Source organism: Denticeps clupeoides, chromosome 14 (genome assembly GCF_900700375.1).
Source record: "Denticeps clupeoides chromosome 14, fDenClu1.1, whole genome shotgun sequence".
Lineage (NCBI taxonomy): Eukaryota > Metazoa > Chordata > Actinopteri > Clupeiformes > Denticipitidae > Denticeps > Denticeps clupeoides.
The window spans coordinates 8,405,978-8,433,409 of NC_041720.1; the positions used below are offsets into that span (position 1 = coordinate 8,405,978).

A 27,432-nucleotide genomic window follows, 5' to 3' on the forward strand; every position below is an offset into this window, starting at 1 on the left:
TATATGTTCTCTGATATGTGTTACAATTAGGGCTGTCAAAAAAAACCTAGGCAATTTTAATGACACATTTCACCATTAATTAATTATGATAATACAAGTAGGGTGGTAGTAGCCTAGTGGGTAACATACTCGCCTGTGAACCAGAAGACCCAGGTTCAAATCCCGCTTACTACCATTGTGTCCCTGAGCAAGACACTTAACCCTAAATTGCTCCAGGGGGGGACTGCTCCTGTAACTACTGATTGTAAGTCCCTCTGGATAAGGGCGTCTGATAAATGCCATAAATTTAAATGTGAATGATAATCATGATTAATTCTTAAGAATAAAGCTTGTTATAATGCATTTAAAAAAAAAAAATGTGTGATTGTTCAAACCCCAGACTGGAAGTAAATGAAGCACAGTAAATAAAACATATTTCAAAAGTTAATTACAACAATTAACACATTGATTTAGACAGCCCTAGTAATAATACATTTAAAAGGTTATCTACATTTTTAAACGTATACTCATTCTCTTGATTGGGGAAGGTCCACACATATGCACAAACAAAGAAACTTGTGCAGCTAGCACAGATCAGGCAGCTACAAGTGTGTGGAACAGTCGGTTTTCAGTCGCTCAAGCATTCTTCTGCTCTGTTAGCTGACTATTGCAGCTCCATCCCCATGTATGCCTCTTTCTGTGTAGTTAAAAGATTAGACAAAGTTCATTTGCAGGCATTAGAGAAATTTAAATGCTGCAGCGGTGCTTAAAAAGCGCTAAGCCCTAACATTGGATAATTATTAATTCATTATTCATATATTGTAATGAAATATGTAACTCAAAGCCTGTTTGAAAGGGCAATGCCTGGCTTGTTACTGATATCAGATATAATTAGTTTCCGAAATGAGACCAGATTGCACCGCAGCGTGTAAAGAACGTGAAAGTCTGACGGCGCAGGCCACGGAGGGCAGCCGGGAGTGGGGAGGTTCCTCGGCAAGGCTCAGATATTAAATTCTATCTGACTGAGGGGAGATTGAGTGTGCACTTTTGGGCACTGGAGAATATTACATTCTGTCTGAGAGCTTACCTCACAAAGCAATATTGATGAAATTGTAATCTTGCTCTAGTGTGCGTCGTGGACGGGGGACAAAGACGTTTCTTTGTAGTGGAGGACTGTGTTTTATTTTTCGAGGGGGGTGGTGTGAAAGAATAATAAAGAGATAAATGCAGAACAAGGCAGGATGTGATGTGCATCACTGATGTGGTGCTGGTGAAAAAATGTGGCCAGTGCTGAAACCAGGGGGAGTGCTCAGTTATGTCAATGTGTCTCAGCTCATCAGGCCATTAGGGCAAATGAAAAATTGTAAAAAATAATTATTTTGAGCATGTGCGTGTCTGCCTCTTTCCAGATGGAGCTCAATATTACAGGAAGAAAAAACAGCCTAAGGCAACCATTTTGACATGAAGAACACTCTTAATGGCTGAAACATGTGGGAATGTTTCTGACAGAATATGATAAGTTTTAAGTTTTAAATTACCCTTGGAGTTCAACGATTTTACACGCATCCCAAAACTGAGCAAAACTCACATTTCCTCATGGATGCTAAATAATGTGTGGTTAGTGGATGTGAAGTGATTGTGAAGATGAACATGTGGGTGGATGCATGGATGGATGGATGGATGGAGAGAAAGCCATTTTTCTGTGACGTTAATCCAGTGAATTTTCTACAGAGAGCTGACAAATCTAGAATGTCCACATAATGTGATGGATTTGAATAGAACATAAGTAGTCACACCAGTAAATGGTCTTCTGACGTTCATGTACTAGCACACCCCAGCCATCGTGTTCAGATCGAGTATGATCAGTTACTGAGAAATAATTTATTACTGGTGCAGTTGAAAGTGTTGTGTTGTGTCTGAAAGCAGGCAGGACAGAACGTGGATGGAATGGCTGATCGCAGTTGAGCTGTTAGTGTATTGGAGAGAGTGCATGATCCAATAAAAAAACGAAGTTTCGTGCTCTATGACTGGCCTTTGACTGGGTGTTCAGGATAGATAAGAGCAACGAATGACTGGCCGCTGTTTTTTTTTTTAAGACACACATGCTGACAGCATCCAATTACCTTTATTCTTTTAAATGCACCACGTTCTTCTTTCTTGTAAGATAAAATGACCCAAGAGACCAAAGCAGCACCATGATCAGCCCCATGGCCTCTTTTCACTTTAAGAAATTCATGTGTCTGAAAGAAATAATAGAAATTGTCATTGTCAACGACTATGCTTTAATTTGAATTCCTCAAAGGGGGACATTACCTGTAATTAGTGAAAATAAGGTGCTCATCAACAACTTTTCTTTCTTTTCTGGTCTTTATGTGATGAATCTCTATGAATTCATAGAGATTCTTTCCACATTTGCCTTATTGATTGGAATTTATGGCACAGTTATGTAAAAATGTTTGTGTATCCCTCAACATTGCTCTGTTTTTAGGAAGACAATGCATAAATAGTGCCTGGGCAAATCATATTATGCAATCTTTTTTTTGTCCTGTACAAACAGTGTGAGTTCAGCTTATTTGCAGATGTCAGCATTTATTGGTTGGATTTCTGAAATTCTGTGCAGTTGAGTTATGGTAATTTACATTACGTCACCATATGAAGATTCTTTACTACTTATCTGCAGTTTAGTCACGTCATTCCATAACTAAATGTATTGGGCTTATATTGGGCATTAATGGCATAATATTGCAGTTTCAAGCCTCATGCAAAGTTTGCTTATGGATAAAATGCATCACTAGTTGAAGGGAATTCAAAATATTTCATTCAGAAATTGAGCAGAGGTTGTCCTGAGTTAGACAGTGAGGTGTGCATATTTCAAGAATACAGAGCCTTTCAACAGATGTATTTTTGATGTAGCCTGTGGGCATGCGGGTAGAGGAAATTCAAATAAAACTGTATAGAGGAAAGATAAAAAAAAAAACATTGTCCGGTCAGAGTCTTAGACCGTTGCCACAGTCACCACTGGTTCAGAATGCTGCTTCATCAAAGCTGACTTTCATATTCAGCTGGTGCATCGGGTTTGACTTTGACTGGGTGGTGAGTGCACAACACGCCCCCTTTTAAGGTTCATCTGTATGCCGAGGGTAACATGACGGCGTGAAATATTGATGCCCCTGCCTTTGCTCATAATCGTGTGTTCTGCAATTATGACGAGAGGGATGAGGCGGTGCAGCATGGGACTTCCTGCTGCATCTCAAGACGTTGTAGCTTTTGTTCCCGGCTAACAAAGATAAAAGTGACAGAGGGAAATAAATATACATTTGGCCACATGTTACTTACTTATTATTTCAGTTAGTCCTTCAGAGGACGAAGGATGGATTCACTTAAAAAAAATACTTCTGTATGTTGTTTAATTTGGAAAAATTAAACAATGTTAATCTCACATTTGGACATATCAGTAAACTCTTCACAGATGTTCTAAATTTATCATTGGTGCCCATCTGGCCCACATTTTCTACTCCACAAGAAAAAAATCTGATAAAGAAAAAATAAAAAATATATATATTAGGAAAGACTCATTACCTCATGGGATTCCCATATATGTATATAAATTGACAGTTGAAAGGTGAAAGTGATTAGTTGTCACATGTGACATACCACAGCACAGCACCCAGTGCCCACAGTGAAATGTGTCCTCTACTTTTAACCTATCCCCTTGGTGAGCAGTGGGCAGCCATGACAGGTGCCCGGGGAGCAGTGTGTGGGGGTTTGTGATTCGAACCTTCTGATTACGAGTCAGTTTCCTCACCCGCTAGGCCACCCCTGCCCCTGTTGGCTCTCCAATTTATAGAAACCAGGCTCCGTTGCAGACAGAGCACTAGGCAATAAATTGATACTGCAGTACATCATTACTCTCCCTCTAGTGAAAATGCTGGAATTCATTAAGATATGTTTCGAAATGGTTTTTAATTCCTGTCATTGTCTTTTTAACTTGTTTAAACAATCTGGAAGTGTGATGTTATTATTACCATATTGTGATCCACTTTACCTGCCTCCCAAAAAATACTTTTATATTCTGGTCTTCCAAATATACAGTTATCCTAAAATAAAAAGTAAATGTTTTCATTAAAAGAAATAAAGAAAAAATGCAGTAGTCTACTATTGATTTCCACGAGAAATGCTGCAGCTTGGTTGAATTAGCAGGTACTATTTAAAACCCAGGGCTATTTATAACAGCCACTAAAGTGACAATAAACACACAGACAATCCACATAAAACACCTCCAGGGCCGCTGGGAGATGGAGGTACAGAACTCATGCTGGAAGCAGACGGTGCTGGTGGCCCTAATTTTTCTTATTGCTCAAATAGTGGGAAGCTACAGGAAGGTGAAGAGCTCTACGCACCATTAGCCAACTGTCAGTGCATGATCCATGGTCATGGATTACAGTTCTGAAAACCCTGTAGGATCAGACAAGTTCAAACCCCACTCATTACCAGCGTGCCTCTAAGCAGGACACTTTACTACAAGTTACTCTGGGGGGACCCAGTCTGTAATTATGCAATTAGTGAATGTGAGCTGCTCTAGATAACAGTGTAAATTTCTATCATTAGGCCCTTCATCTGCTGCTCAGTTCAGTAGATTTATCATCCCACACTGGGAAATGTGGCATCCAATAAACTAACTAGCCTTAACCGCTTAGTCCTATTACTCAGGGTCTCAGCTGCCAGAGCCCATCCCGGGACACTAGGCGCAAGATGGACACACAGACACACCATTCACTTAGACCTATGGTGAATTTAGAGTCGTCAAGCCACTAGTGTACATACCTTTGGACAGCAGGAGGAAACTGGGGAACCTGATGGAAACCCACACCATCACAGGAAGAGAATAAAAGAGAGAATAAAGTGCAGTGTTTAATAGAAATTAGCTGATACCAAGACAAAAAATATTATTATTCAATAATTTGATCATCTTGATACCTGGGCCTTTGAATGAAATAAGTTTTTTGGGCCATATGTATTTGCGACTAGCTCTGTATTCTTCAAATGATGATGCAATGCAAATTCAGCACTTCTCCTAAGAGTAAGAAACAAACACTAGAAGATTCATGCAAATGTTTCCCATCACCAAAGTCTGCATTTTTTGTCATTCCCCAGGATGACATTGCATAGCAAAAAGTATGAATACAGCTTCTTTACTTTCAGTGAGCTGAGAAATGCTCATTAAAGCATTAGCTGTGCATGACGATGGATGAACTGTAACTATTGTCAAAATTTGCTAAAGATAGCAAATTTCCATGGACTGTGCAGAGGTGGAAAATGTCATTTCGAGTTCCGACTTCCTCACCCCGAGGTATATTGAATGCGGCATGAAATGTGCTACCCTCCCTGCTCATGCCTTCAGGCCATAGAACTGTGCAACTCCAGGACCAGAGCAACGGCACACTCTAGGGTAAACACCCGGGGTTGACGCTGATCAGTAATATGTAATGAGTATTTTTTCACAAGCTCCCTGTTCTGCTGTGAAGTGTTCAGTTTCTATGTGTTGCAAAAGTTCATTATCCTATTCAGCAGTAGAGGGTGCTAATGAGCAAAAATGTGTAAATGTATTGTATTTTGGGGCTAAATGACAATAAGATTTACATTAATTGAATATTGATGCTGACACAGATGCTTGAATTGATTTACTACATACATGTTTACAGTAAAGCATGCTGATCTTCAAGAACGGTTTTCCATTATGAAGGGACTAGTGAAGCAATTAAATGTCTCATAAAACCACAACTGGAGTGTCACGACTACGGACTTACGGGGGAAGGAAGCGCAGAGGTCTGACATGTTGGGAAGGGGTTTTTATTAACAAATAAACAATAAAGAAACACAAATAAAGACTGGCGCGGTGGCCGAAAACGATTTAACTTAAATAAGGAACTGAAACTAACCCGTAGGCGTGTGGCGATTGCCAGAACTCAAAACACATAACACTAAACAAGGTCAAGTTCGTGCAGAGAGTTCACGAAAATGCCAGCGACCCCGAACGGGCGGAAACTTCCGGCATTTATGGGGCGTCAGAATTGGATTCCGGTGTGGAGCCCAGCTGCAGGCAATCCTGACAGAGCCCCCCCTCCAAGGGCTACGTCCTCGGAGCCCCAACAGTACCATCAGTGGAGGCGGCGGGGCGGACGGCGGCAACCACAGGGCTCCTGCCCTGCTGTATCCTCCCCTTGGAGGACCCGGTCCCTCGGGCTGGCTCCCCGGCGTGGTCAGGCGTGGCGGCCCCGGTCCCTCGGGCTGGCTCCCCGGCGTGGTCAGGCGTGGCGGCCCCGGTCCCTCGGGCTGGCTCCCCGGCGTGGTCAGGCGTGGCGGCCCCGGTCCCTCGGGCTGGCTCCCCGGCGTGGGCAGGCGTGGCGGCCCCGGTCCCTCGGGCTGGCTCCCCGGCGTGGTCAGGCGTGGCGGCCCCGGTCCCTCGGGCTGGCTCCCCGGCGTGGTCAGGCGTGGCGGCCCCGGTCCCTCGGGCTGGCTCCCCGGCGTGGTCAGGCGTGGCGGCCCCGGTCCCTCGGGCTGGCTCCCCGGCGTGGCCAGGCGTGGCGGCCCCGGTCCCTCGTACCTGCACACAATAATCAGGGCCGATCCATCTGGGTACGTGTGGGCCCTGTCTCCACATGTCCCCTCTGACACGTCTTGTGTCACCCCCTGCACCGCGCAGGGAGATTGTCCCAGAGCCTCCGGCGACTGTTCCAGGCACCCCAGGCTGGTGCCTTCTGGGACTATGCAGCCCCTCTCGCTGCACGGCCCTGGTGCCAAGGGGGGGGCATTGCCAGACCATCCGGCTAGCCCCTTCTGCGTCCGTTGGGACAAGCAGGCCCTCTTCCTGCCTGTCCCAGCTGGGTCCTCATGCCTACCCGGGGGCTCTATGGCGCTCCACCCTTCTGGAGGCAGACGCAGGCCCATGCCTGGCCCGCCCTCCTCACTGGCTACCGGAGGACCCAGCTCCATCGCTTCCCCACCTCCCCTCCCCTCAGGAGGAGTCCCCAACCCGAACTGCACCCCCCCAAAAAATTCTTTGGGGGAGCACCCCCCCCGGCTGGACTTCGGGGTACCTTGGGGCTTGTCCACCTCGCCTTGGACCAGCACATTCGGGTCAGGAACCTCCTCCCTGGGGTTCGGCTCCGCGGCTGGGTCGCCATCTGGTGGACACAAAGAGGGGAAGTGGGGGCGACATACGGACACATATGCCACGCACACACACACAGACAGAGACAGACAGAAGAGAGGGTCGTCTGGTTCCCTCTCTGAGCTCTCCGGGACCTCCTCAGGGGGCACAGCCAGAATCTCGGGAGGCGCGACCTTCTCGTCGCCCGCCAGTGCTTGGTCTTCTTGCCCCGGATCCTGACTGGCGCTGGATGTGGTGGAGGGGCAGAGTTCGATCCCTGGCTCAGGCTCTGGCCGATCAAACTCCGCCCTCAGTCTCTGCTGGAAGTCCCGAAAACTCCTGTCGGTCTCTCCCTGCTGCCAGGCAGCGTCGCTGGAGATGGTGGTGGGCGTGTGGCGTGGGGGGTGGTGGACGTCTTCTCCAGCATGCGGGGGCGCTGGTGATGCGCTGCCGTTCAGCTGGGGAACGTCCGAGCAGAGGGAAGGCGGGTCGGCGACTGGAACTGGGAGGGCATCTTCCCTGTGAGGCAGTTCCGACAGTGCAGTTGCTGGTTGGCGACCTCCTGTCGCCCTGTTCCACCAGCTTACGCCCGCATCGCTGTCCTCCTCCTCACTGTTGTCGCACCTCTGGGACTGACGTGGGTTTCCACGGACCTCGCAACGGACGGGCACGATGGGCGGAGCCATCCCGGCACCGACTGCCCAATCGGCGTCCTCCTCGTGTTGGTCCGTGTCGACCTCATACCCTCGGAAGTCACGTGGATCTTCACGGATGTCGCGACAATCTCGGACGCGCGCGCTGGGTGGAGCCATCCCGGCCCCGACTGCCCAACGAAAATCCACGTCATTGTCGCTTTCGTCATCCGTGTCCTCCCACCTGTGACTCCGAGGGTCGTCCACCCTGCGGACATCCTGGACCCAGGGTGCGATCAACTCCCAGGGACAGTACTCTGGCCATTCGGGCTGGAGGCTGCCCATCGCCTCGCTGGAGGGACGCCGCCGTTGTTGTCGCTTCTCACCCCCCTGGAAGTGACGTGGGTCCCCACGGACCTTGCGACGATCGCAGACTGGTGCGATGGGCGGAGCCCAACTCTCGTCTCCCGTGCTCTCGTCGTCGTCCGTGTTGTCCCAGTCCACGGGGAGCCTTGCCAGCAGAGCGCAGAGTTCTTGACTCGACATGCCGAAGATCGTGGGGGTCGCATCTTCTGCGCTCGCTGCCCACGTCACTTCCTCGCTGCTGCCGACGCCAACGTCCTCGCTCCGCCCACTCACCCGCCGACGTTGTCGCTTCCGGGTTTCGCGGAGTTTCCCGGGGGTGACGTCATCACGCGGCGCCGCGTACCACGGCTTCTCGGGGAGAAAACGCTCCACCAGAACGGGCGGCGCGTCTCTCCCCTGGTGTCCGCGTTCGCCGCGCCGCGCTGCGTCCTTCGCGGCGTTTCTTCTCCTCTGTTTTTTACCTCTGCGCTTTTGGGGGGGGTCGCTGGCATTCTGTCACGACTACGGACTTATGGGGGAAGGAAGCGCAGAGGTCTGACATGCTGGGAAGGGGGTTTTATTTATAAACAAACAATAAACTCAAAGAAACAATGGCGCGGTGGCCGAAAACAGTTTAACATAAATCAAGAACTGAAACAAACCCGTAGGCGTGTGGCGATTGCCAGAACTCAAAACACATAAAACTAAACAATGTCAAGTTCGTGTATAGAGTTCACGAAAATGCCAGCGACCCAGAAAGGGTGGAAACTTCCGGCATTTATGGGGCGTCAGGATTTGAGTCAGGTGTGGAGCCCAGCTGCAGGCAATCCTGACATGGAGTCAAATCCCCACGTACCATTTCTGTTGGGTTTTCGGCTTTGACTGGATTGGTTGTTGCAACAGTGCACATCACCTACGTCTTTGCTTGGTAGCTTTAATATGCCTTGCTAATGAACGTTGGAGCTCATTTGCATTTTCATTTTACACAATCCAACTGTCACTCTTCCCTATTAATTTCATGGATTTTGCTATGTTGTTACTTTTTTTGGACATACTGAGATAAGACTTATTTGTTATTTGAATGATTTGATTGGAGCTGAAGACAGTGTGACCGTGCTAAGTAATATTTTTTATAAATATGCCCAGCGGACATTTTGACAGAGGATGAATCAGGGCAACAAATCCTGTGGCAGCTCTGATTTTTTGCTATGTTGCCAGGTGCTGGATGTGCTCCTCCCTCGAATTTAAAATATTTTGTGGCTACTCAGGGGCATAAATATGTTAGCGTTGTAGCTCTGAAGTGCGTGACGGTGCAAATCATTGTGCATTGTGATGCAAAGGACCTGAGAAACACCCCCCTCCCTCCCAAGAGGAGAGAGATGTGATTTGTGAAGCCGTTAAGTAGGCTACTTTAGAGAGGGGCTCAGCCTGTATTCAGTGTGTGATGATTTGATCAACTGTGTAATTACCTTTATTTGCATCCCATAAATGGCAGTGATGGTTCCACAACACCCCCGCCCTTTCTTTGGTAAATTATACAAGAAGAAGGTAAATTATATGCTCACACACACACACACACACACACTGGGAGAAACACATTGGTTTTGTAACCATACCCTTCAAACAGTTGTCTGCTGGCAGTAAATTTCTCCACATCTGTGTCAGTCCCTAAGAATGTCATTACTGTATATACAGTAATTAATGACACACATGATCTAATTTGCATTTTAATACCCTGGCCTATAATGTCGTCCGCTGATCTAATTCCACTGAATAATTTACACTGCCTATTGAGCTCAGTCTGCTGAGCATCAGCCAATGGTAGGGGTCAAGAAAAAGGTCACTACTGTTGCAAATGTTGTGTGGGTTTTTTTTTGACTAATGCACCCATGCATTCCTCCTTCTTCGTGTAATCTGTGTAACTTTAAATTTGCCATGAATGTATGCCTTTGCAAAATCAAACACACAGCATTTTGACTCCAGTGAAAGGCGCTTCGCTTCTTTTGTAAGGCCACGCAGGTAGAAAAGGCACTGGCAACGCAGCACAACAGACACCCGCTGGCCAATAGCAACCTCAGAGTTTCAGTACAAAAGTGAGGCTCGGTTCATTCTTGTTTCAGCCTGATGCCATCGAGGCTCAGTCAATATTCTATGTCAGAGTCCTGGGCAGAACTGGTGAGATGGAGAATCAGAATCCACGCTGTTTCAAATCCATCTGTTACTTTACTGAACATAAAACACAAATGCAATATGTATCACTGTTACTGTCACATATTGGTAAAACCTTTTTTCTGCTTTGCTTCTCCACCAGGCTGGTGAGGACTGACAACGCCAGCATGCCATCAGAAGATCATCTGCAAGTGTAGGGGGAAGAGTTTTCTGAACATATCATGTATAGTATTAGGGTAACATACTTGCCTATGAACCAGAAGACCCAGGTTCAAATCCCACTTACTACCAATGTGTCCCTGAGCAAGACGCTTAACCCTAAGTTGCTCCAGGGGGGGACTGTCCCTATAACTACTGATTGTAAGTCGCTCTGGATAAGTGCGTCTGATAAATGCTGTAAATGTAAATGTAAATGTGATTATCAGATATTCACACAACCCTCTCCCACCTCGACAAAAAAGACACTTATTCCAGAATGCTGTTTATTGACTTCAGCTCAGCATTCAACACTGTCAGTCCCTCAGAAGCTTGCAATGAAGTTGGACCTGCTGGGAATAAGTTCTCTACTCTGTAGCTGGATCTTGGACTTCCTAACAGACAGACCTCAGTCTGTGTCTATAGGAAATAACACCTCCTCAGACTGAGCACAGGTTCCCCACAGGGATGCTGCTCAGCCCACTGCTGTTCACTCTGCTAACACACAACTGTGCTGCACGGTACAGTTTGAACCACATCATCAAGTTCGCAGAAGACACAACAGTAGTGAGGCTCATCACCAACAATGATGAGTCTGCCTACAGAGAGGAGGATTGGTGGATTGGTGCCGGAGCAACAACCTGACACTCAATGTCAGCAAGACCAAAGAGATGGTTGTCAACTTCAGGAAGATCCCACCGCACTGCAAATCGAAGGATCTGCTGTTGAGATTGTCAGCAGCATGAAGTTCCTGGGTGTGCACATGACAGACGACCTCTCCTGGAGCCTTAACACCACCTCCACCACCAAGAAAGCCCAGCAACGTGTGGACTTCCTCAGGAAGCTGAAGAAGGCCAACCTCCCTCCTCCCATCCTCACATAGTTCTACTGGGGGCCATTGAGAGTGTTCTCTCCTGCTACATCACTCTCGGGATGTAGCAGGGAACTGGAACTGCACTGTTGCTGAGCAGAAGGCCCTGCAGTGAATGGTGAAGACAGCAGAGTGCATCATCAGGGTTCCACATCACCCATGTCCAAACTCTACAAGAAACACCTCATCTGTCGAGCCCGGAACATAATGAAGGACTCTCACCACCCCTCACATACCCTGTTCTCCCTCCTACCATCTGGCAGATGGTTCCGCAGCATCAGAACTGTAACTGCCAGACACTGCAAGAGCTTCTTCCCACAAGCATTCAGAGCTCTCAATGCACTGCCAATGCACTGCCATCACCAGAACACTGTTAAACTCAACAATAATACACTTCCAGCCTTATGGACCTGATTTTTGCACATCTCAACTCATTTGGCACATCTCATTTGGCATATGTTTGTCTTGTCTTGTGTGTCCTGTTTGAAATATCCAACAACATGCTTACTAGCATCCTACATGATGTTGTCCAGTTATGTCCTGTTTGACCTGTTCATTATAGAGAAACTGTCATTTGTACTGTTCATTTGTAGGGCTAGTATCTTTTGTTCCTTTCTTTGTTTTAGGGTCGTCCATGTCCCCTGCCGCAGTGGCTTCACCAATGTACATATTGTATACATTATTGTAAATAGATCTAACTATGGTTAGTTTAACCCAGAGTTTCTCTCTAAGTTACCCATGGCACCAACAGCACCCGCATCTCCATTGGGTAGGTTGTAAAATTACAAAAGGGAATGTCAACATTTTTAGCATAGCATTGCTTTGCCACCATCTCCTGACTTATTGTTACAAATAAGGGTGTGAGGAAAAAAAAGTGATGTTCTATATTTAATTATGCGATAATGTGCCTGTTTTCAGAAACACTATAAGGACTTTTAATTAATAGTTCACAGACAATAGACATTCAATAGACATTCACATTCACAATAGACAATAGCTCAATAGACATTCACATTTACATTTGCAAGAAAAGCAAGATACCAACAAAAAAAAATTAATATGCATAGTGTAGATGATTGAAAATAACTTGGTGTCACTCTGTGTCACGTTTAGCACAATGTTTGCAATGCAGCCCTAATTCAATTGTATATGAGCCAATCATAATCCGTTGGCATATTTTAAAGACTTTCTATTTCCTAACCACAGAGTTCATCTACTAGCTTGCTAGAAAAGCAGTTCTCTCTGCTAGAGTCCCTTGACTTCCCTTTGAGCCCAACGCTGCTATGATTGACTTCAATGTCAACCCAAAGAAACAAAAACATCCATCATTACCTGTAACCTGGAAAGCTTTTATGTATGGGAGCCGAAGCACTTTCTGACACACACAGCAAATCTATATATATATATATATATGTGTGTGTGTGAAATGGCCTTTCATCTTCTCCCTACTCTCACAAGTTTAGGAGTTAAAAGAGAACTCTGTAGAAACATCAAAGATTGCATCTATAGGATGTTCCAGTACATTTTTGGTACATTTCACATTTATAAAATGTCCTTAAAATGAAAGGTAAGCAAGCTATTTTAACCCCGATTTGTTAAAAAATATAGATTTCAGTGGTTTTAATATGCAAGAGAGTGGTAGCACGTTATAATGAACATAAATAGCAAAGTAAAGAATTCCGCTTTATTAGTGCATGTCAGTATGACAATTCTTGTTTTGAAACAGGTGTTTGGCCCCCTGACACTTTATTAAAACCTCCTGCTTCTTCAGCCACCTTATTAAGACCGCCTGCTCTTTTGGCCACTTTATTATGACCTCCTTTGGTTTTTACTTTAACATTTATCATACTATTGAGAAATTATTGCATACCTTTACATACATTTAGCACTATTTCTTAGTGGCTTCAATAAGACCTAATGACTCTTAGTTTAGTCAACCATTTTTGATGGTCCTACCAAATGTGTTCTCTGACATCTTGACTTTGCATGTCATTGTTTCTTGTTATGCATGAAAATCTCCTCAGTCATCTATACCAAGGAACATGAGCAAGGTACATGGGCTATAAAAAAAACAATTCACTAATATTTCTATTTATTTTTGTTAAGCAATTGTTCATTTTTATTTTGCATCAGAGTGGAACTATTGATTCAAACCAAATCCAAACACCCTTTTCAGACTTATAATATAGATTTCCTTACAGCTGCCTGCCTCCAATCAATCATTATCGAAAATCGCTATGACATGATATATGTGGTTTCTTATGGATTACATTTTTTTATGTTTCCAAGAAAGCAGGGCTTGTTATTGACCATACCAAGGTAAAACAGCTTTCACTTCCCAGTTTCCTTCAAGATAGTCCATCTATTTGTAATGAACGTGTTTTCATTTACAGATGTTTCAAACACAAGCAGTTCAAAAAAGTTTAATGACCCACGTGTGCAATTCTGAGGAATGCAGAAACCCCCAACAGGCTGTAAAGAAAAGCTGAGATTTTACTGAGGGGAACTTTCCTTCACAAAGGTCGCCACAAAGCCCAGTGCATTCTAAGTGTGGAACAAGTATTACCCGAGAGCTTAATAATCTCAGCAGGGGTTTGCATGTGCGATACTCCAGGACTAAATGGAAAAGGACTGACCACTCTGATTAGAGCCAAGATTGGGTTTCTGCCCTTTTCGCTAGAAATCTGGCCCACATATGAAGAAAATCATTAAAGGGAGTTTTTTTAACTATTCTGCAGACTATTTGAAATATTTGTTTGAATGAACAAAAGGTTATAAAATTATACATTACCATGCAAACGTTTAGGGTCATTTACAAATCTCCTTTATTTCCATTAAAATAAAAGACATGAAGGGGGTATTAATAGAAAAATTACAATAATAATAACATATAATCATTGACAAAGTTTGAAATAAAGCTGGTGCACTAGATAGTCTAATAGTGTGCAGATTTTAATAGGCCAGTTTTATTGCTTCTTTAATCATTACAACTGTTTTCAGCTATACAGAGATCATTGAAAATAATCAATGAAGCTTTTAAGGTGGCACACTTGGGCTAATGAACACAGAATTCCATTGGAACCGATAACTCTCTACATCTATGGCATATTCCATCATTAACAGACATTTCCAGCTACCGTTGTCATTTACTACATGAACAATGTCTGGACAGGAGTTTTGACACATAGTTATTATTTAATGCACCACACATCTTTTTGCTATCAGTGGTGGCCTAGTGAGTAAGGAAGTGGACTCATAATTGGATGGTTGCGGGCTGGAATTCCGAACCCGATGTCACTGAGCAAGGTACTGTCCCCACACCCTGCTCCCCGGGCACCTTTCATACCTGCTCACTGCTCACGAAGGGTGATGGGTTAAATGCAGAGGACACATTTCGTTATGTGCACCGTGTGCTGTTTCACAATGACAATAGCTTTTTATTATTAATAAAGCTTTTAAATGATGGTGTATATGCAAACCCTCAGATCAGAAAGAAACTAATGTCAATGCCATATAATGACCCAGAATTTTAAGAATCTGTCGAGCTGAGTGGGAAGAAAAAGAAATTGCTCTTCACCAGGAGTTCCATCTTGACAGAATTTAAGTAAGCCCACCCAGGAAAAGGGCATTGATACCATATAATGATGCACAGTCACGATAATCACCTTTCAATATTTGTAACACATGAACAGGTACCTATACTGCAACTTGATACATGTTACACCATTTAGCTTGTTGTATTTCCTTTAGTTCAGTATCACAGGATTTCATGGAAACTTTTAATAAATTCGCAATACATGCTGCAGTGTTTTAAGTGGTCGCCTAGCGAGTAAGGAAGATGACTTATAAATGAATGATTGTGGTTTCAAACCCTAAACCCCCAAGGTGCCACTCAGGTCCTCTTGTGCAAAGGACCATCCCCACACACTGCTCCCCGGGCACCTTTCACAGCTTCCCACTGTTCACCAAGGGTCATGGATTAAAAGTAGAGGACACATTTCGTTGTGTGCCATGTATCACAATGACAAAAAAAACGTGTACTTTTGAATAGTTGCAGAGGAAGTCAGATTATGTTTAAATTTGACTGACATATGTTAACGTGATTGTGTCCCAATTTTACTAGGCGCCTCAGTGGCACCTTGGTGGATCGGGATTCGAACCGGCAACCTTCCGCTTCCTTACCTTCTAAACCACCACTGCCCCACTAATTAGTAAGAGACTACTAGACTATAGGGTAGTCAGCATGGAGATATCGGTGATTGAACCCGAGACAAAAAGGGGAAAAAGGGTGGTAGTAGCCTAGTGGGTAGCACACTCGCCTGTGAACTGGAAGACCCAGGTTCAAATCCCGCTTACTACCATTGTGTCTCTGAGCAAGACAATTAACCCTAAGTTGCTCCAGGGTGTCTCCAGGGGGGGGGGGGGGGGGGGGGGGCTGTCCCTGTAACTACTGATTGTAAGTCGCTCTGGATAAGGTCGTCTGATAAATGCTGTAAATGTAAATGTAAATGTGAGACCTAATACATGCGAAGCATGTGCTCTACCAGTGAACAACATCCCCACTTGTTATGATTTCAACATTGCTAAATCACAGAGGACTTATTGTTCCTGTGTATTGTTACATATTTTTTCACAGTTTCTTCTTGACCTTTATTGCATGACTGTTTCCTCACAAATAAGCAGTCAATCGTCCAGTGTGTTAAACCGATCCTGTGTGTTGAACCGATCACTGACCTTTACTGGGTGGTGGAGGAACAGTAAACTGCATGATTCAACAAAAACGCTGCATGGAGTCACCCTAATCAATTACAAGCAGTTAAAAAATAATAATCTGAAACACAGAATCCCGCGAGCGTCCAACAGGCCAACAATGACAAGGCAAATTACCGGGAAAATGAATTGAGAGTTACGCTATTGCAGGGGGAACCCCTAGCACGTTCTAGAAGAAACTTGCAGCACCTCTGCAATGTTCCCATTTGCTGGACGCGTTCATGCCTTCAGCCTTGACTGATAGTGCACATCATTCCATGGGTGCTGACTGATGACCTGTGATGCCTGCGTCATTTGTCTCATCCACCTGTTCTGCTCAGTTTCTCAGCTAATTTATCTTGTGTGAAAGATGCTGAACCTCTCGGCGATGTCTCAGAAGGAATCGTCACGTTAGAAGCAAACCAACAAAAAAAAGACACACAGGAAAGTGACAAAAGTGACGGAACAAAGGCTGTCAGGTTTCCATAGCTCTACGTGACTGGATGTGCACCAGGACGCAGACCCTCTGACTGTTCATCATTTTCATTTCTGTTTATCGTTTTCATCCGCTGCCCCTGAAGACAGACACAAAGAACAACTGATTAACATATCGTCTGTTTGTCATTGAGTCGTGACTCCATGTCACTGGATCACCGGCGCCCCAGCCCGCACCAACACGGCAATAATTGTGTTGTCAATTCCCCAAACTGTCGTTGTATGAAAACGTGTTGGACTGCGGGCACGGCAGCGAGGGCAGGGATGCTCTACCCCGAGCTCGGTGTTAATATCCTGCTGAATTTCAGTGCACCGGTCTTGATCGAGCTGAGCAACAGTTCCAGCACCCGGTGTTCTGCTGTACTTACAGTCTTCCTTGATGATTTACTGCATCTTACCAGTAAACGAGGGAAAAACGGGTAATATTGTATTGTAACCTGGTAACGTGGTCATTAGAAGACTTGGAAGCTTTGAAAACTATTATTTTGAAGGATTAACATCTCACAACGTCTCAATGGTTGTCACACACTTATCACAGGCATTTGCCAAGACTGTGGATCTAAGGAAATAGAGAAGTTTGTCGGTTCAAATCCCAAACTGCCAAGGTAACACTGACCTCAGTGTTACCTTGGCCACAGAGCAAAGTGCCATCACCACACACCAAGGGTGATGGTTAAAAGCAGAGGACACATTTCGTTGTGGGCACCGTGTGCTGTGCTGCAGTGTTTCACAGTGACAATCACTTCACTTTCACTTTATTCCCAAGACAGTGTTCAGACGTCAGGTCTTAAAGCTCAGTCCTCATCTCCTGCCCAGTTTGGATGCTTTTCTTCACCTGTTTATGTGTCTGACCCTGTGATGCCCAGGGGTCACAGCAGGTACTCCTGGTCCAGCTCAGCCAAAACCAGTTAGGCTTGATGGACCAGGACTCCATAAGTACCGTTAGGCACCACCCAGTAGGTGCTGCCACATTAATGTGGACATTCAACATACCTTCTGTTTGTTTTGTTCTCCTGTCACATTGGCACACACCTTCAGGATATATATATATTTTTTTCTGTCTCCCAGATTTTGGTCCTCGTCTCGGTTCATTTGTGTTTGAAATAAAATCCCTTATTGCCCCAATGTCCTGCTTCTGCACCTTCTTCCCCCTTGGACCTTGACAGGGCCAGATGTGCACAAAACAACATAGACGTTATGACGCAAATGCACAAAAACAAAGACGTCACTGTATTGATGCAGGGAAGCAATCTCCAGCATGCAGACGGTGTCATGTATTCATGTGCAACTACACAAAACAGCAGTTTTAAATATAAAGTTCCCCCGACTGAAGTACTGAAAAATACGTTATTTGCACAATATTTTATTTCATCTTTAATTACTGTGAGTCTCCATGTTTTTTTTATTAAAACTCGATTGTCTCTGTTTTTAATTGACTGAAAGCCCAAGTATTAACACAATGCCATCATCATTATATTTATGTTTTATGTCAAATAACATGAAAGAAGTGAAAAAGAGAGTGAGCAAGAATCTGAAGTGTTATCCAAGTGGCTTAAAGGTTCATCCACCCCATCCATATCGTCAGGGTTGTTCCTCTACAATGCTGCTGAAACGATAAAAGAACAATCCAATCCCACATGCTTGCACGTAATGCTTAATAAAACTGTGTTCAAAAGAAAAACTCATGAGAATAAACTATGTGCACCTTTCAAAATACTGTATTCAAATTTGCCTACACCGTTCAGTACCTGCAATCATGGTTTTTAAAACCACATACATTTTTCAGGGATTTTATGTGTCTGTACAGTGTGTGTGTGTGTATATATATATATATATATATATATATATATATATGTACTTTTTTGGTTTGTGAAAAATGTGTGTTTTTCATTTGTTTGATTAATATCCAAGCAGGATAGGGGCTCTTTCCAGTACGGGTGTGTTTGCATTTTCTCAACCCATTTTGCTGATATCCCATGTGAGGCGACTTCAATCACTCGGGGACCGGAGTGCTCTGACATTTCCCGTGCCGAAACCCCCTCGCAGAGTGTAATCAAACACCAGAGTGCCGAGCGACAGATAAGGAGGCCGTAGCGCAGCGTGCAGGGCTCTCCTCATTCCAGCTCGACAGCTGTGAAATGCTGGTCGGCTGCCACACCGTGGCATCCACAAATTACCCGGGAAATATTTGTTTCCCAAAATACACAGGAAATGAGCACATATTTCCACACCTCTCCGCACAATTACAAGGCACCCTGATGAACTGTGAGTTGTGGGGGAAAAACTCATATTAAATCTGCCATGGGTGTGACCGGTGGCATGTGCTGCAATGGCTCCAACACAGAGGGAGTAAAAAATTGTCCCACTTGAGTGTTTTGGGAATCTGGTGGTGCAGTTGTCAGCAAGATGTCTACAGGTTTTCATAAGGAAAATTATGAAACTTCACTGGATGCAACCCCTTCCTTGACCAGCTCTTTAAATAGCCTCTTGTGTTTCTCTCGTCTTCCGGAAGAGAAACAGGGAAGCAGTTACTTCCCTCATTATGCTTCAATTTCCCTGGAATCCTCACTTAGATATAAGCATATCCACGTCCTTCTTTCCTCACGGGCCCACTTGAAAATGTGCTGCTTTATAAATCTGGATTCTGAGGGGTTTCATTTCTGAGCCAGTAGTCCATCGGCTGCATGGGCGCCTGCAGGCGGTATTGGAGATATTGTTATTTTGTAGCCTGTCGTATTAATGGGAGCGGAGAAACAATGTCTGCATGTGAATGAAAAGTATTAAAGAGGTTAAAATGAGGAGATTGTTATTCTTTCATGCGCATTATTGTCCATTTATTGTATGAATAATCTGTGGCTTTCTGCAGGGAAGAGGGTAGCAAGTCTATTGGAGGAGCAGGTCACACCATTTTCAATGTGAGCCGCACAATGCTGGGGAGTCTAATTCTGCCTCTTTTTCTTCCGACGGCACGGGGTGACGTCCAGGATCAATGTTTTTTGATGAATCAGATGAGATCCTGGCACACTTTTGTCACACTTTTGTCCTAGCGTACTGGTGCCTTTGACCCTCCTTGATATTCACAAAGGACAAATTGAGCTGTTAGCTGCCTCTGCTTTATATGCCAGAGCTATTTGGCAGTGAGTGCCCCCCACAAAAAGATGAGAATACAAAGGCCAGAGTCATAATTAAACGAAATAAGGGGATTTTTTCCTGAGTTATCCTGTCTGTCTAACCTTTAGAGGCGGGTAAGAGGCCTGGTCCTTCGGGTGATATTAGATTTTGTTTGGCATTTAATCGTCCAGGACGTTGTCCATGCAGCCGAAATCACCTTTGGGTTTCACCAACGGTAAGACAGTCGACCCAAGACCTTTGTCTCAACTTCACCTTTATCTATGTAGATGTCTTTGGCCCTATGCCCCTGCTGTGCCCAGCCAAATATTGTTTTTCAGCAGAGCTGCCAAATGACTTTGTTTTAGTAAATCCCAACTTTAAAGTAAATTATGGGTCATGAACTCGCTGTCAGTGCAGAGACACCCTGGACGCATCATGGCTGCATCGCCAAAACCGAGCGCAACCATTTGTGCAACAAAACTGGGACAAAGAGCCTTCCTGAGGGCAAAGCATTTGAGTGCAGCCCCAATTTCACTTTCTCCCTCTTATCGGGAAAAGCCACAATGGCCCAGGTTTTGTGGGGGCTCTGAAGTTCCCCCAAGCAATGGCACAGCACCAGTGTCCCTCACGCCATGGGCGTTATTAAATGTTTTGCTAATTGAGCAAGAAAAATCATTTTGGCAGCCAAATGCGGTCCACAGCTCAGATGGCCAAGCTTCTTGGAGCCAGCTCCCAGACTGAAAGGATAGAGTAGGACAGTAAGCCTCCACGTATTGAGACCCCTGCCAAAACCCGAGGCTCACGTCAGTTTGCCAAATGGGTTGATGTGTAGACCTGTGGATTTTAGGAGAAATCTGTCGGGCCGGACCCCGGCGTCCTCATCAGCGGGCTGTTGTGTGTTTGTGTGCTTGGAGTAAAAACGGTGCAGTCAGAAATAGCTCCGGCCTCAATGTGGCTCTGCAGTAAGTGGCTTGCCGGTGGGAGATCCACCTGCAGAATGATGGAGAGCCCGGGACCGACCGCTGTGCCCCGGCCCAGAGTCATGCTCGGAGGAAGCCCCTGCAGCTCTGAAATACAACAGCATGAAGCGCTTTACCCCGGGGAGCTGTGTTCAAGTCCAGGTGATGTTACTTGGGTGACCGAGCTGGAGTAAAGTAAAGCGTGGAATGGAAATACATCGGCTGTTTTTAAAGCAGCTTTTCTACAGATGTCCATCATTAGAATCACAGGTTTGAACTATGGTGTGGTATAAGTGTAATTGTCATGATTGTGTAATTATCATGAAAACTATACAGTAAAAACAAGGAATGTGTTTTTTTTTTGTACCATAATCATTGGGGTCTAAGCATTCAAGGTCCAGTTGCTCGTCTTTACAGTCAGTATGTTTGAAGCAGCCTTGGACTACTGTCCTTGTCCCAGTCAGACTAACACTTATACATGCCGTTTACAAGTCCAGTTTTAGTAGGACTAACAGAGTATAGTACAGAGTACTAACAAAGTACACATTATCAAGTAAGCATAATCAGTGTGTCAAGACACATAGTCAAATTATTACCGTCTTCAGTTTTCTAATATTCAAGCCCTGAAATTTGTATTTGAAAGCTGATTGTAATAAAAATAGCAGAAACAGAAAGTAAAAAGGTTCATAGGTTGTCAACTGAACTCAACTGTCAACTGTCGCTCGATGGGTATTACCACGATACATAAGCAACAGTTTGAATTTAATTTCACAGAGCATGAAATTGGTACATTGGTATGATGTGGCCTTGTTACAGATATGAAGACGATGGCTGTAAAGCCAGCTGAAAGGAAGAGCAGGACAGCAGCCAGCCACGGAGTCCAGATATATATCAATAACATATATAGTTCTTGTTTTGGCTGCTAGGCATCATTTTATCCCTCCCAATAGAGAAGACGACATCATCTCAAAGGAAGTGATAGATGAGCTGGACAGTGGTGGCTGAACTCTGGGCTCCAGGGTACTTTAAGTAGGATGGAGAGCTTGGAGTCGTCGGAGGGCAACAGGCAAGCCTGAGTGTGAAATACCATGCGTCTACTCTACTCAAGTAGCCCCATTCACATATGTCACGATGCAGCTTTCTTTGCTCTCTTCCCACATTAGCAAAAAAAGTCTAAACACAGAAGAAACGGAAATTTCATGACCATAATAGCTGAGTGGTATACAGCTGTGTGGTACAACCAAAGCAATATTATGGCGATGGTCCATATTGATGGGTTTTTCCTGAAAACGTGTTTCAGGGCAGTGGTACCTAGAGGGGGTAAGGAAGCGGCCCCGTAACCGGAAGGTTGCCGCTTCGAATCCCGAACCGCCAAGCTGCCACTGAGGTGATACCCCGACCATAATACCCACACACTGCTCCCCGGGTGCCTTTCATGGCTAATATTTAGAATATTTTAAAAATCCATATACAATGTTGTTTCTTTATCTCAGATTTTGATCCCCAAAGTCTCACATCAACACATGGTTTTAAGCGGCGGTTAATCTTATATATAAGCCCAGAAACATATATACACCTACGGGAATGATGGCAATTTCACAACCTCAGTAAGCGATTAAGATGTATATATGCTTGTTTCCATTTCTGACAACAGACTGCTCCCCGGGCACCTTTCGCAAAAGATGGTGATGGGTTAAATGCAGAGAACACATTTTGTTGAGTGCACTGTGTGCTGTGCTGTGTGTATGACAATGATAAAAACAATAGCTTTCATTTTCACCTACCTCACCGCACAGTTCCAACCGCTTGTCATTAATTGTTTAAGCAGGAAGTGGGTGGGGGTGGTGAGGGTAGGAAATCTATCTCTCCCACAAGCTCCCAAACGGAGCTGCCGTGCTGTTCCACTTCCACGCAGATGACAGACGCACGCGGCTGAAGTGCAAGTCACGCTGGCTTGTTTGTTTCTCAGCGTGATCAGAGCTGTTAAGGTGCCTTGTTTCTTTTCGTCTGCAGCCAGACGCAGAGAGATCCTTTTACACATGAGAGCTGCATGCACAGTGTATGTGTTCGAGCTGTAACCAGATGAAAAGCATGTTTGGAGTGTTATGGTTATAAATTACAGTTGTTATTTAAAAAAAAAAAAACGCGATAAAGCAACGTTTTTTTTATCAAACCATAGTTTGATATTTTGGCCTCAAAAGTGCATTGTAGGGGCAGATCATCATATCATGTACATTGTTGTCAACAGTACCTTTAAAATAAGGTTTATGATGCTCAGAAGGTCAAATGTTCATCCCTCTGAATGAAGCAGGTCACCCGTTACATCAGACAGCAGGAACGTAACATAAAACGCAGATCACACTCCCATGTCCACCTGAGTCATGTGAAGAGGAAATCACGATCTAAAGTTTCTCAAATACGGATCGTCACCAGAGCGGGAGCAGGAGGGTGGTTCTTGTATTTCGCCGAGGCAATATTTCCTGAAGGTCACTTAAGGCAGAGAAAGGTGGAGATAAATGTTTTTTTTGAGTGAGGTCGGAGTGTCCACCTCTGGAAATTACGATTCTTCACATCAATCCATTTCACACGGCGCCTTCTTCTTCACAAGAAATTGAGTTTGGATTTCTTTCTTCCAGAAAAGACCCAAGAGCGGAGCATAATGAGATTTCCACAGCGCATGCTGTCTCTTCCTTTCTTTTTCTTTGTTTTCCACATTAGTAATCATTCATTTCAGCTGCCTAGTTAGAGACAAATATCATACTGGCCCAAAGACATTTTTTCTTAAAAGACGTTCACAGATACGACAAAAGGAAAAAAAATTGTTTTAATTCATTATGAAAAATTAATGTTGTCTTATATTCAGGCCAGTGCACTAAAAGAAAAGTAATAGATCTTATCAGTCTAGACAGTCTGCTTTTGGATGGATGCATTGAGGGCCCAGTTCTCCTCACTCTGCAGCCTGACCAAATTATGCTCTTGGCTTAAGTTGGTAGTTTGAGCACCATAAACCTTTATGGTGCTCAAACTACCCGCTTAAGCAATGGGCATTATATGCTTGGGTTTCAAGGATACATGCTCTAAATATTATTTGCGTTACACACTGTGGTAGGTTCATTAACCAGCTACACTGTAAGAATATTTATTTGCACATTACCAATACTTTTACTAGTTTTACTTTTTGTTTTTTTTAACCAGAGATGTACTACTGGGTAAATCCACGTATTCACTAAATAGTCCAGTATATAGTAAAGATGGCATAAAACATTATAGGTTATTCCCTATATATCTTTTTTTGTTTGTTTGTTAAAAATTCCATAACCTAAATGCTGTTCCCGAGAAATATATCAGTCTTTGTGATTGGCATTTTCTCACATTGGATTATATACTATTAATCTGAAATGATGGAATTGGGATTTTAAAGAACAGCAGGTCAAGCCTAAATTGTATGTGCTGGCAGGTTGCACTACTGAACAAAACATTCATACAATCTCATTAGAGTGATTCATGGCCTCCTTCTCAATATCCTGACGGTAAATCACCATACCTCTGGAATTTCAGTTGGACTTTTCTTTTATTGGACTTTTCTTATAGCAGCAGTGAATGGGACTGAACCCGGACAGCCAAGGCAATTTACAGTACATTGCTTCATGTTGAGACAAGCAGCTATGGTACAGCAGTTCCAATGAAGACGAGTTCCATTACAGATGATGTGGAAATTAGGCACGCTGGGGTCGTTTTTGTACCGGACAGTTAAAGCGTAGCTGAGCATACTTGAGTGGTCAGTCTGTGTTCAATCGGAATCCCATGCGGTGTCATTTGTAATGCCAATGGCTGAAACATGCTAAGAGTTTCAGATTTCTTCAACCAACCCTCGCCCAGATATGAAAATATCACATGGAAAAATGGAGAAATGCAAATGATAACATTCGCACAGACACACACCTAAATACACACACATTGCCTTTGTTAGGCAGTAACCCGGGAATCGCTTGGCAAAGTAAATGGCTGCTGAAAAGTAATCAGTACAAGGTATTTACAATAGAATGCCTTCCGTCCCAGAAAAAGGTGTATGAAAAATTATTATCAGCTGCGGTTCAAAGCGAGACACAGCGAGATGAATCTCTGCCGAACGCTTCGGGGCACGGACGCCTGAATGTGCGTAATCAAGCCTTTCTGAAGCATTTTCCTTTTCCACGTTCCTGGGTGCAACGTGTCCACCGCCACTCATACCAGCTCTCTCTCTCACACACACCCTCAGAAACATCTTTAAAGGTGGTGACCCCCTTTCCAGAGCAGAATGGGGAACACAGTCCTGATCAGTTATCCACAATTATCCATTTATATGAAGAAGGTCAGCTTGTGCTCTCCTTATGCGATATTATATTTATTTCCAATATGAAAATGATGGAATTACAGCCTTTGATGGAGACTCTGAGCCCTGTTTTTTAGTGCTGAGGAGTGTCCGCTAACGCCATGTCAGGATTTGTAGAATGGACTACCCACCCTGCCCTTTTCCCATCCAGGATAACTTAATTATTATTTTTTAATAAGGAAATAGGAGGATACCATTAATGATGATTCCACATTTTGGACAATTTAAACCCACTCCAGGCAATAAATAACAAACCCAAAGTAGTGCTGACAGCGTTGCCAGATTTGTGACGGTTTCAACCCAGTCATCCAAAAAATGCACCAAAACTCCCAAAACAGTCAAAGTGATTCTTAAATATGAATTGTTCACCTCAATACATGTTCCCCTTATTAATTTTAAATTATCATCACCCAATCTGGCAACACTGAGTGCCCGATCCAGTCTCCTCCCTTCCTACTGTGTTGTGACAGACTGTTCTAGTCATTTCAGGGACACTTCGTTATATTTTCAGCACTTTTATTCAAGGATTCTGATTGACCCAGCAGTCTAGCTGACATTCCCAAACGGCTTTTATAGTGCTGTGAAAACGTGGCCCTGGCCGGAGGTGACAGGAATGGCGCCTCATGCCCTGCAGCACTTGAAGCGTATCAGTTTGTGGAAAGCCTTCTTGAAATCCTCATTGGACATGGTGTAGATGATGGGGTTGATGAGCGAGTTCAGGTAGCCCAGCCATGTAAAAATGTCAAACAGCTCGGGGCTCAGGATGCACGTGGTGCACATGGGCGCCAGCAGTGTGTAAATGAAGAAGGGCAGCCAGCACACGATGTAGGCGCCCAGGATGATCCCCAACGTCTTGGTCGCCTTCCGCTCCCTGGCCGCCGATATCCTCTTCTTCTCCAGGAGGGCATCGGATACGGTGACCTTCACCTGGTTGGCGTTGGCTGAGGCGATGGTCTCGCAGGAGGAGGCCTCGTGGGTGCCGTAGTTGAGGGACGTCGTGGACGCCACCGAGCCGGGCGAGTTGGTGATGAGGTGGGCCGAGGTCAGCCTCTTGCCCGTCTTCTTGGGGGACTGCTTCAGTATCCGCTTGCGCGCCTCCACGTATATCCTGCCATAGAGCACGATGAGGAGCAGCGTGGGGATGTAGAAGGCGCCGAAGGTCGAGTAGATGGTGTAGAAGATGTGGTCGGTGTTGACCGTGCAACTGGTCACCTCGTCCGCCTTCACCTGGCGCCAGAAGAAGGGGGGCAGCGAGATGGAGATGGCGATCACCCAGGCGGTGGCGATCATGGCCGCGGCGCGCCCCGACGTGCGCCTCTTGGCGTACTCCACCGCGTCCGTGATCGCCCAGTACCGGTCCAGCGCGATCACGCACAGGTGCAGGATGGACGCGGTGCAGCACGTGATGTCCGACGACAGCCAGATGTCGCACATCACCTGGCCCAGGGTCCACGTCTGGCTCACCGTGTACAGCGCGCTGATGGGCATCACCAGGATGGAGACGAGCAGGTCGGTGACGGCCAGCGACGCGATCAGGAAGTTGGCGGGGGTGTGCAGCTTGCGCGACTGGTAGATGGTGGCGATGACGAACGCGTTGGACAGCGTGGTGGCGAAGGTGATCAGCGCCAGGACGGTGGCCAGGCTCGTCTGGAGGACGAGGCTGGCCTCGCTGTCCTGCGCCTCGGCCGTGTGGTTGGCGGAGACGTTGAGCGTCTCGCCGTGGAAGTGGCTCGGTCGCTCCATCCTCCACCGGCGCCCGGCGGGTGTGCCGGGGACTCAGCCCGAGGACTCACGCCCCACGGGGCTCCTGTGGGACATGTTTCCGCGGGGAAAACTCGCTGTCCGTGTCATCTGGCCCGGGACGAGCGTGCGCACTGCGCGCTGCCGAGATCTCCCCACATCTCACCGAACCGTCAGCGAACATAGAAACTTTATTTCGGCACTTTCTTATTATTCCTTCTTCTTTTAGAACGTAACCGAGGTGAGGTATTCCAAGCAAAAGGCGCCACTCGTCATTTCAGGGGCGCAAAAAAGGAACGTAATCCATCATTCAAATTAAAGTCACTTTTAACCGTCGGCATCGTCGCGACAAGTACAATACTGATGATGGTAACAATAATGATTTCGTCAGACGATCGTCCGCTCGACTCGGAGCGGCCGTCCTCCGAGCTCCGGGCGAAAAGTTGCGTGCGGCGGGGATGCTGGAGATGCGCCCCACTCCGCTTTATAAAGGCTCTTTCCACGCGGGAACGCGGACGCCTCGTCTCCTCTGGGTCATAAAGCCCTCGCGTTACGTCCGAGACAAGAAAAATCCCGCGAGTCGTTTAGATGAAGTGCGTTATAATAATAATAATAAGTATTATTATTATTAAAAGAGGGTGGAAACGACTGCGCACGGAGGCTGT

At 45.3% G+C, this 27,432-nt stretch overlaps 1 protein-coding gene across 1 annotated transcript; it reads right to left on the reverse strand.

Moving 5' to 3' along the window:
• Positions 1 to 24,207: 24,207 nt before the first annotated feature.
• Positions 24,208 to 27,211, reverse strand: LOC114803346 (5-hydroxytryptamine receptor 1B-like). Its single transcript, XM_029002859.1, has one exon. It carries the CDS (start codon positions 26,768 to 26,770, stop codon positions 25,649 to 25,651), a length of 1,122 nt encoding a protein of 373 aa, XP_028858692.1. The 5' UTR covers positions 26,771 to 27,211; the 3' UTR covers positions 24,208 to 25,648.
• Between the last annotated feature and the right edge of the window lie 221 nt (positions 27,212 to 27,432).